The 11,901-nt window shown below is 35.4% G+C and overlaps 1 protein-coding gene across 1 annotated transcript; it reads left to right on the forward strand.

The window, feature by feature from the left end:
* Positions 1-1,752: 1,752 nt before the first annotated feature.
* LOC126381320 (uncharacterized) lies at positions 1,753-11,436 on the forward strand. Its single transcript, XM_050030819.1, has 3 exons — positions 1,753-2,051; positions 2,202-2,324; positions 11,073-11,436. Coding segments are annotated over exons 1-3 (474 nt in total). The 5' UTR covers positions 1,753-2,049; the 3' UTR covers positions 11,422-11,436.
* The last annotated feature ends 465 nt before the right edge of the window (positions 11,437-11,901 follow it).

Here is an 11,901-nt window from a genome sequence, read left to right on the forward strand (position 1 = left end):
CTCTCGTACTAAGCTGTATACTGTTAGTGTTAAAGAGACACATATTTCGTCTCTTTCGCATAAGGCGATGTACTACATTTCCGTCCCGCCGCATTCTAATCATGTTACGTCTGTTGGATTATAATGACTAGCTTTTGAGTACGTTATCTTGCAATAGGTCCATAGCTTACGCGGCCTCTATCGGAATGGTTTCTATTTTATTTCTTGTTGTCACTTGTCAGGTTAAGAATGCAATATCAGAAGAAGGAAAAAATGATTGGGCTTCTTTGGAAAGGTTGGAAGGCGCGAAACGGTTCACTAATGTTTTATAAAAAACGTATAACAAATAATCATTTTACAAACAACGTTTGGAAAACTAATCATTTGACAAACTTTCATTTCGCAAACATATTACTTTAAAAACAATCATATGACATAATACAGATTCCGCAAATGTTTTACTTAGAAAATAATTCAACTGTTAAAAAATTATATTTAAAATAATCACATGACTAAATAATTCGTTTGCCAAACTGGTGATTATACAAAAAGTTACAAGATAAATTATTATTTTTTTAAAATAACTATTTTTATGTGAAGCCGTACAAAAGTCGGTATTTTAGAATCATTTTATTGTAGTACCCACTTATTGCCGCACTATTTCGTTTATTGCACTGTCTTTTAAAATAAGTGTGACTGACGCGTATTGTATTTTTTTAACTATAGTAAACAGAGAAAGATTTTTGTTGATTAACATAGATTTTGGTTATTACAAAAAGTTAGAAAATAAATTATTACTTAGTTTAACTATTTAAACTCTTGAACAGATTGTTGTACGTGAATTTAGTGAAATAAGTAGAATTCGGTTCTGGCACTCGCCGGCCGCTGCCGCGGCACGCTCGCTTCGCTCGCTCGGCTCGTGCGTTGTGGTCGCAGTTCTAACCTAACCTAACCAAACATTGGAAAATAAATGATTATTATAATTATTTAACTTCTTTATTATTATTGGACTTTCATGCATGAACCCAAAGTAATGATATACACGTACTTAATAGCTTACTACTTTCTTCTAAAATGATCTTTTTTCATACGTTTTTTGTTAAACTATAGTAAACTGAGAAAGATTTTTGTTGATTTACATAGATTTTGGTTAATAAAATATTTACCAAGCAATGCATTTTGTCAAATGTTATTTTTGCTTTACGTTGTTTTGCCATCTAACATGTTTATAAAATAATCAATTTGTAAATTAATGTTTTAGCGTAATAATTATTTTTTTTGTAAATATATTGTCTAATGAGTAGTTTATTAAACAATAGTTTGTAAAATGATACATTTATCAAATATAATTTTGACAAATGTTGTTTTTCAAATGAAAATTTATTATTTGTTTTTTGTCAAATAATCGGACACCTATGCTGGTATTGCTTTTTTGAATTGATGTTGCAATATTCCGTGAGCTATTTGTTCATCGAAAAAAGATGACTTTAAATATTTTTTGTCAATGCTCATCATTACGTCAACCTCACACGGGCGTTTCGTGAACGTTTGCACTCCGCGAACGTACATTTGACGCAAACGCGGCGCTCAGACCGCGAACCATATCGTTTTTCTAACGTATAGCACGAACGCTCGTGTGGGTCGACCAGTAATTGAATTAGGTTGCTTTTGCTTGCAGTTTTTATAATAGGTAGAGTTCATGTTAAATGGTTTTCAGTGCTTTATTCAATTTACGTTGCAGGTTTTCGTGAGCTGTAACATAGTATCCCAAATGAAATATTTTCGAAAAGGACGTATGTCAACGAATTAAATAGGCTTTAAGGCTTTTTAAATTACGATGTAACATTTTTGCTTAATTTTAGTTTTGGGGTATAAAACAGCGAAGTCTTTGGTAAAAATTATCAGAAGCAGATCAAGAACCTCCTCGCCGAAAAGAGTTGAGTAACCCCGCTCCTCAGTGAAGAGAGTTGAGCCCTGAGCGACACCAGCCACCGCTTACCAGCCCTGAGTCGACCCCGGCGCTGTGCAAGTGAACACTTCAAGCTAAAACAAGTTCCACTTCTGAGCACTATGTAAGTTCTCCATCACATAATTTTGGAGGTTTAACTTAGAAGTTCTGCTTCACCTATTAGTGTGGGGAGTACACATCACCCAAAGAATTTCTACAGTTACAGTGCAGTACATTACATTGATTTGATTTGATTTGATTTATTTTGTTTCAGGTCCGATTCAGAATTTGAAGTTATTCCGAAGCAGGGATCTACAAAGAAGACTCCTGCTGCACGCCAAATGAAGCGTTCGCGAGCCCCTCCGTCGATTTCGTCGATTGACCAGGAGAATACAAAGTGAGTATAATCATGGGTTCTCATCGCGAACATTAGGAAACATTGTTCAAAAAAAATTCAATAGATGACGCTAATAGTACCGATTTGTAATTAAAGTTTCTTTAAAAGCCAATAATCGATAAATAGGCACTAAAATTATGTTTTATAATTTAAAAGTTATACTCCAACCAAAAGTTAATCAAAGATATTGGCATTTAATGGAGATTTTTATATTTTTAAATTTAGTGGTTACTCTAGCGGATTTACGTCGGAACTACGTCGAGTATGGAGCTTGTTGAGGGGTTGAACGTTCTCGTTTTTATTAACGCCATCTATAATTATGTGTAAGAAGCTCGCTTAAAGTTGCGCCATCTATCGTTAATTATTGCAACATCGATCTAGCTTTGCCACAGATAATAAAATATTACGTTTTTAAAAGTTTGTGTTTATTTGCAAAATACATTTTATTGAATTAATTAAATGTTTAGTTGTAATTCTCATAAATTATGGGAGATACAATATCAAATTTTAAAAAAAAATATAACCACCTATAAATATCATTTAAAACTAAATTTGAGAACAAAAAAACGCAACTTTCAAATAACGTAGGTAGGTTAGTAACCTACCTATGTTTGAAAATGTTTGTTTTCGTTTGAATTACGAGTCAAACGCGCCTTCTACGTTTTGTGTATTGTGGTTTACAAACTGACCCTGGACTGAAATCGGACTTTGATTTGGCTTCATGAAACCTGCTTTCACGTAGCGGCACAGGAACAGTGGTTATAAAAAATGTCTGCACACAATTGTTCTTATTATAATTGTACAAATTCTTCGGAACAGAAGTCAATGTTCCGTTTTCCGTGGGATGACGTCAACCGCCTAAAAGTATGGCTTGAGAATTGCGGTAAGTAGTTAAATGTTTACTCTTATTTATTTTTAATATTAAACTGCAAAAAGTTATCAAACAAACAATTTGATAGAATCAATGACAATCAAAACTGGAATAAAATAAAAAGAAATACCTAATTAACATGGTGGGAAAGTTATTGCCACTCCCCCTACTTGCTAGACTATTATTTTGGTACCTAATCGGTTTATCATTTGTCACCATTTATCATTTAGTTTACCATAATTAATGTAATACTTAAACTCAAGCTGAGATCAACAGTTTAGAGTAGTAGAACAGTTTTTTCTGTCTGAAGAACATAATATAATTAGGTATTGTGCTCAATGTCAATTTGGAATTATTAAATTAACTTTTGTACAATTGGGTAATTTAGCATGGCATATAGATATACTAATCAAACTTGAAAATCATAATTAGTTAGTGATTTTTAACATATTCTTACTGGGAACTCAGGGCCTCCAGATTCTGAACCAATTGCTATAACTACTAAAGCACTGGAATAGTCAAAAACTTGTAAAGTACCTACTATATACCAATACTGTATGCGATGGATTTATATTTCCAAATGAACTGTGGAATAAAAGGGACAAAAGTTAAAAAAAGTCAATCAAGTACATAATTATTGCTGAATTTTGGACTGTTTTATTGAACATTTTATAGACCAGGGCGGTTAAAATAGCCACATCGAAGCAATTCATCTAAGAAAGCAATATTTTGCAGTTTCACATTTGTGCATATAAAAGTAAGTGTGCGATGCAAACAAATGTCAAATAGCAATATTGCTTTCTTAGATGAATTGCTTTGATGTAGCCATTTTGGCCCCCCAGATATCTACTTACACATTTACTTTTAATTTAAGATGAAAATAAATAAAAATAAAACATTAATTTATTTCTTCTTATACAGTCTTAATAGATACCTAAGATAAACTACTATCTACCAAACCTACAGTTTTGTACCAATTTCACACATCGGGACTGTGTACAGAAGCCAGGAACCCAAATGAGGTATACCTAGTATTTTGGTCTCGCTCACACCTGACCACCTTTCAGCAGGTAACAATCTATACATACATTATGTATAGGTAGGTACCTACAAGAACTTAATAAGACATGTCAAAAGTTGCTGTTTTAGTAGATTCTGCCTCTGTGTATTATTGATTAGAACATTAGGCTTATGATCTGGAGGTCCGGGTACTGTTTCTGATATTATCAAAATTACTTTGTGAGATTATTCATCACAAATCAAATATTTTTAATGATCACAAACAGTTAGAACATACAAAAATTTATGCAACATACCTACTACAGTACACATGGGAGGCCTGTTTAAGCAATTTCTTCCAGGGAACCACTACCATGATCCAACCATTAATCTTTGTTTAGTTATGACATTGCGGACTAAGTCACTTAATTGTCCGAAAAAGTAAGAGTAAGCTTTGCTTCAGAAATTATATAGTTGGTCCGGGCTACCACCAAAACGATTACCTCCTGTTATTTGAGGGTAGAGACGATCCAGCAGTGGAACATCTATAGGCTATTTATGTTTTATTGAAAATTATATTCTTTTCTTTTAGGTAATATGAACATTGCCCACTTGCCTGCAGAAAATTTGCGGTCAAGGTATTTATGCATTGACCATTTCAATATCAAGTATGTACGAAATGAGACTGGTCATAGAAAAAGACTCCAGAGAAGTGCAGTTCCAGAACCATATCAGACTCAAGACGTTCAAAATCGCTCAAGCACTTCCTCACCAGGTAAGCACAATTAATTTGTCAAGTTATTACCTACAATTGGGTAGGTAGGTACTTACCTACCACTGAATTAATACAAATACAATCAAATTTTTATTGTAGGTTAGGTACCTACCTATTGCTTGAATATCTACATAATATTGGGTTTTAGTATAGTGATAGTGAGTTATTACCTACATGAATGATACCTACCGACCTTGAGTTTTTTTGAAATGTTAGGTACCTAGCTAATTACAACTTACCTACTACTTAGATGTAGACAAGTTAATGTAGGTACCTACCTACCTAGTTAAATGTTTAAAGTAGGGGATAGGTTGTTTGTATGAAGTGTCCGGGCTGTGATGATAGATAGGTTCGATAGGTGCCTATAGACGTCTCGATTCCGAACCATTTTCAGTAACTAAACTATAATAAAGCCGTATTAACATAAATTGTAGGGTTTAAAATAATTAAAGACGTAAAATATTACTTTATTGTACATATACCAAGATACCTACCTACTATCTATAATACCTACTTAATACCTTAATGACAAATTGACAGCCTCCGTGGTCTAGTGGTTAGAGCGATAGGCTCAAGATCTGGAGGTCCGGGTTCGATTCCCGATGGGGACATTGTCGAAATCACTTTGTGAGACTGTCCTTTGTTTGGTAAGGACTTTTCAGGCTTGAATCACCTGATTGTCCGAAAAAGTAAGATGATTCCGTGCTTCGGAAGGCACGTTAAGCCGTTGGTCCCGGCTATTAGCCGTAAAAACACCTCCACCAACCCGCAGTGGAGCAACGTGGTGGAATATGCTCCATACCCCCTCCGGTTGATTGAGGGGAGGCCTGTGCCCAGCAGTGGGACGTATAAGTAGTTTATAATACCTTAATAGGTAAGTATCTACCTAGGTAAGTTAGGTAGCTATAGGTAGAAAAGTAGCTTTCAACTTTACGCAGACGGCGATTGTCGTAGATGGGTAGGTAATGTAACCTACCATAACGTAACCAGTTGTTTAAGCCTGAAGGGGTAACAAACATACAGGCAGATTTACCTACATACCTAGGTACCTACTACGCATCGCATCGCATCGTACGTACCTATCATTTGCGTTTGCGCGACTCAGCCAGTAGGTAGGTACCTGCCTACCTACTTACCTACAATCGTAATAACACGTGACCTCGCGCAACGCAACAAGCTAGAATGGATCTTATCTTTATAATGACATAAAGTCTATAGTTGCTCGACACACGGAATTGAGACGTAGTTGTTTACAATCTTGTACAAAACAGTGCACCGCGCTTACAGGGCTTATAGGTATATATTATAGCGGTTATTAAACTACCCAAACGCGATGCGTCGAGATCGCGGGCTCGGGCATCAGGATCGGGCAGTGTTATAATAAACAGTTCATTGGTGGGCGACTCACGATTTCGTCATACATTTTATAGGTAGGTAGGTTACATTGGTACACACGATGACCAGACGCATCGTGTGTGGCAGATGAATCGAGTTAATGTAGGTAATAAAGCCTTATCATTCCACTTACTTAAGTAGGTAGGTACCTACTATGTTTGTGGCTCTTTCACGCAAAACCTATACCGCAGCGTAGCTACCTAAAATCGTATAGGTACGTAAAGTAAGACCAACCAGACCGGATAAAAAACGTAAACAAACGGGTACTGAGTTACATTGCGATAACCAGGGATTATCATCTCTGTCCTTATCACTCGTACGCGCAGTTATGGCGTCAGTTGGTCAACGACAGCTGTCGTTGTGTTTCGTGGTAGGTACAGGAAAGCAGTCGGTACTGCAGCTGTCAACATTTGGACCGCCATTTTATGAACATGTTCATTTCTGTTTGGATTGCGTTCGAAGTGATACATATTTTTTCGTCCCCGTATTTACCTACTTAGATTTTTGTTCTTATTATTCCGTTTCTGTTACTTTTATTTTTGATTTTTGCTGGTATTATGAGTAGTTGTTGATTTAAACACAGTATTGACAACATGATTGATAATACGATAGATAGTTTTATCATAAACACAGCTGACTCGGACTCTTCCGACGAATCATCTTTGTCTAGTACAGACGACAGCGATTAAAATTCGAACTTTATGATAATTTATTCAAATATAAATGTTTTGAACCTCTGAAACTTTGTTTACATTCTATATCTCGTCTGGTTGCCTTTAACACGTCAGTAATCTAATCATTATTTTTATTTATTTTATTTTAAGTTATATCTGTCATTATAATTAAAATCAATTTATTCAAACAAAAACAAAACAAACACACCCTATAAATAAAACACCTCCTCCAATGCGTCACATCGAGGCAAGGTGCCCAACAGGCTGGCAGCATTACCCCTCTGAATCGCCAGGCTAATTCTCTGACAGAAATAACTACCAGCCCTAGCATCCCCCGAAGCCCCGATAAGACGCATTGAGAGATCTGTCATTATTATTTTTTTATTCTATCTGTCATTATAATAATATTATAAAACAAAGCTCCCACGCCATTCGCTCGTCTGTTTGTTGGCGGCTATCTCAAAAGAAAAAAATAATAATGACAGATATAACTTAAAATAAAGTTAGATGTGTTTACAGGAATTAGCACCAATGTCATGACTTACAAGAAGTGTTACATATTTTTTTCTTTGAGCTTCTATATTTGCAACTTTTTACCACGCACTTCGCATGTTGCCAGTTCGGCGCCTAATCGCGCACCGCGGAGAAATACTGTCACGTCGCTATATTAACAGTAACTTTGCGTCCCACTTTTTGAGCGCTGATGTTCAATCTATGTCCGAAAAAAATCAAGACTAGTGGGAGCTTTCATCGAAAAAGCTGCCTAATGGTTTTGAGATATAACAAAACAATGTATTGTGGTTTTTTATAAGTACCTACCTATGTCTATCTTTTAGGAATCACTTATCATACACATTTTAATATTTATAAAATGGCTACGTTAATACGTTAGTTACCTATCTACTTTAATGAATGTTATAATTGCCCTTTTCTTCCTTTATGTTAGGTATTGTTATCTCCAACAACTTTGCTTTACATTCATCTTTTGGGGCCTTTGGCGACTCAATCATAACCCTGACACTAGGGTTGATGAGGCTGGTATTCCACCCACGATAAGAAGATAAGATTCACGACATTATTTAATACATACTATTTTTCGTTTTAGGTTCATCAGGTACTTTTAAAGTACTGACACCGAAAAAGGTGTACAAAAATAAACGGCTTCGCGACTGCGAACTTGAAGAGCTCGTGGAGCCGCCAGCAGTAGCATACCAGTGCAACACGCCGAAGAGAAGACGGTTGTCAATTACTGAAGACACGCCAAAATGCAAAGTGTTAAAAAAGAAATTAGTATTGTATCTAACAATAACAAAATGTAATACCTTTTGAATTAAAGAAGTAGTTTAATTGAATATTTATTGTATTTTCATTCTAGTCATTAAAAAAAAATCCAACTTCATTAAATTTGTTAATTTTAATAATCAAGTAGGTATCTTAATTATAATATACTAATACTACTTTTATATAAATTGTAATGAACAATTAATTATTTATAGTTACTTTAAATGATATCTATCTATGTAATGGAAAGGGGATAGTAAAATAAAAAAGACACATTTCTATTGTTTAGTTATTTATTCAAAACCATACACAAACTCAGTTCAATCAGAAAAGCTGGATCAGTGTTTTTCCCAGGAAAACCTAGGTAACTATTTGGTACTCAACTGAAACTCATTTAAACAGGCACATTATTGCCAGATTCACATTCGGCTGTTTGCACATCCTTTCCTTTACTACTTGGGCCACATTATCTTTCCACTTATTTTATATTATCTTGACTCAACCAGGGTACTCGCTATATTATGTTACCTACAAATGAAAATATAATAGTTATTAAAAGAGCACATTAATTTTGATCGGCAATGATATTCAGAACAAAACATTTCTACCACCCATTAGGTATTATAGGCATTAGTTTATCTATGTATCACAGATAATATAATGACATAACATAAGCAAGATCTTGCATCCCATTGAGGTAGTCAAAGTAACATTCATCACAAGATGAACTAAGCACACGCACCTCACGAGCTTTCCGTTAGGCTAACGATAGGCTATATCGCTACCTATAATGGTCAGGCCAACTGTGCTAGATGTGAACTGTTTAAATTAAATTAATGCAAGTCCGGTACCAGGGTTTGAACCGGGTTCATCGTTTGAGATGCAAACAAGTCTACCATTATGACCTATTTTATATTACAGTAATAGTGACTATATAATAATAGTAGGTATATTGCAATGTATGACAAAACTTGTGTGCCAAAACTCTGCTCTGTCCGCCGTGAGAAGGAGAGTAAGTGTGAGTTAATACTCTCATATACCAATGAGTAGTAATAGTAGGCTCTATTTTTTACATTTAGACACATGGATGACCTATTACGCATGTAATCCGATGAGTTTGAAATTTATCTACTTTATTGAACATTTAGATATTCGGGCTCAAAGAAATGGGTTAATGGGATAATAATTTAAGCATACATACCTGGCATAGTGCGATTCTCATTTATGCAGAACAGAAGTCAGGATTAAGTTTTCACTATAATACCTACAACTCCAAAGAAAATATTTTTCTTTGAAAAGTAGTGTGGCTTTCATGAGGTAGACTTGTATCATATTCATCACTTGGTCATGGTCAGAAAATTGTTGATATGTGGTTCAAATAGCCTTTGCATGTCATTCTTCATAATGGTTATCATCGTCTTTAGAGATCTGAAATAAATTACAGGCTTAAATTCACAACACGCTCACTGCCTAACTAGACTTATTTAACTTTTTTTCAACAAACAGTATATTATGATTTGTACCATAGATAGGTGAAAGTATCTACTACATACATACTTATACTCACGCCTGTAATCCCGATTAGGCTGGGCAGAGCCACGAGTAAGCAGAGACCAATTTGGAAGCACTTTATACAAAGTCCTCAGGTGCTTAACCGGTGGTCCAATGTAATGTTTCATCATGCTAGAAAAGACTTGTCTTTCATAAAGGTTCTCCTCAGTCGGGTTTACGACACGCCCGGGATGATAAGGGACGATTGCGTTCTAGGTAGGACCTTAGCTATGTTTTTAATTATCTTCCAGTTTTAGTAACTAATTAGATACTTACAGGAGTTGGAGATGATATATTTTTGCCAATACAAAATGATAAGACGTAATCAATAAACCCCACCAAACAAAGACCTTGTATTCTTTGCCCACCAAACATCAGATATAATCGTACCTATGTCAACTAACAACTGTCACCTTGACAATGTCACAGATCATTGTCACAGATTATAATACTAACATGTCAACGTTGAGAAAAAAAAATCCGTTTGCGCCATCTATTATCTTAATTTTACTCTAACTCTAAGTAAATATATTGTGCTTGCAATAACTTGCACTCAGTAAGCTGAAATTTCACTAGATGTCGCTCGATTCGTTCGATCCCATCAATAAATGACCACTAGATGCCGCTAAAAAAGGGGCGTTTTAGCGGCATCTAGTGGTCATTTATTAGAACTAAAAATAGCCCGAAGAATTGCCCGAGTTAGAACGGCACAGTTTCGTTGTATGACGTGAGGCATCTGTACGTTAGTATTATATGATCTGTGGTATAATTAACCATGTGACATGTTAATATTTTTTCAGCAGGTGGTGCATTGGCTTGATACCTTGATTTCTTCAACAGAAGTCACGGGTTCGATTCCCTGTCGAGTCAATTTACGATCCGGTTCATTACTTTACGTTCGAGAACGGTCCGTATCCCTCAGTTTAAAGGCTCCTGCTGTTCCTGCTGTTTATGGCCTCCGTGGTCTAGTGGTTGAGCGTTGGGCTCACGATCCGGAGGCCCCGGGTTCGAATCCCTGTGGGGACGTATCACAAGAATCACTTTGTTTTTATTTATGTTATCGTTATCTCTCGAACAAGTATACATTCCCTACATTCCATACATTCACCAATGTTTTAACTATTTATATTTATTATCAAATATGACAGCAAGTTGGTTTTTATTACTTTGTAACTCTAAAATATATTTTCTTTTTATTACAGGAAGAAAGCAAAGACACACGACATCTTCGAGCTAAGTCACGGGCGCCCGGTCGGCAATGAAGGAAGCGACAAGAGGATCGTATCGTACTTCGTGAACAAGGTGGCGAACGGGTCAGAGCGGCGTACAACTAGCTTGGATGGCGAATACGTGGTGGACTTGAAGATATACCATGCCAACGACGTGAACAACACTGATTCAAGAGAAGTCTGGCGCAAGGCTCTTCTACGAATCAAGCTGCAGACTCCGGATGACAGCGATGAGTGGAAGTTGTTACAGAAGCTAGTTACACGAATTGACAAAAACTTTGAAGATGAACCACGATTTTACTCTGACAAACATGTAGATTGAACACGATTGAACAAATAAAAGCATTACTCTTTACCTACCTTATTTTCTTTAATTACGCCTAACATCAATACTTACACACTCGTACCTACCAAAAACTTGTAAATAAAAATTTTCTGATACTTAAGTACTTCAAATTAACATTGAATCACTTTGATTAGTTACTTTGATCACTTTGATTACAAACGCAGATTCGATTCTTATTCAAAGATTTAGCGAAGTTAAAATTCTGTTTATCACGATTACTTACACTTTTAACATGATTACATTTTTATCATGTTTACATTGTGTTAAACATACTCTTGCAGTGGGCAGTATTCACAACATCTATTGTAAGTACATACAAAATAGAATTATTAAAGCATGAACCTTGTTTAAACTTGTTGAGACTTGAACCTTGTTTCAACTTGTTAAAACATTTTTCAATAACTTACTTCTTTCACATTTTATTTTTGTTGTTATTCTTGATTTTGTTCTTGGTGT

Source organism: Pectinophora gossypiella, unplaced genomic scaffold (assembly GCF_024362695.1).
Source record: "Pectinophora gossypiella unplaced genomic scaffold, ilPecGoss1.1 Pgos_45, whole genome shotgun sequence".
Classification (NCBI taxonomy): Eukaryota; Metazoa; Arthropoda; class Insecta; order Lepidoptera; family Gelechiidae; genus Pectinophora; species Pectinophora gossypiella.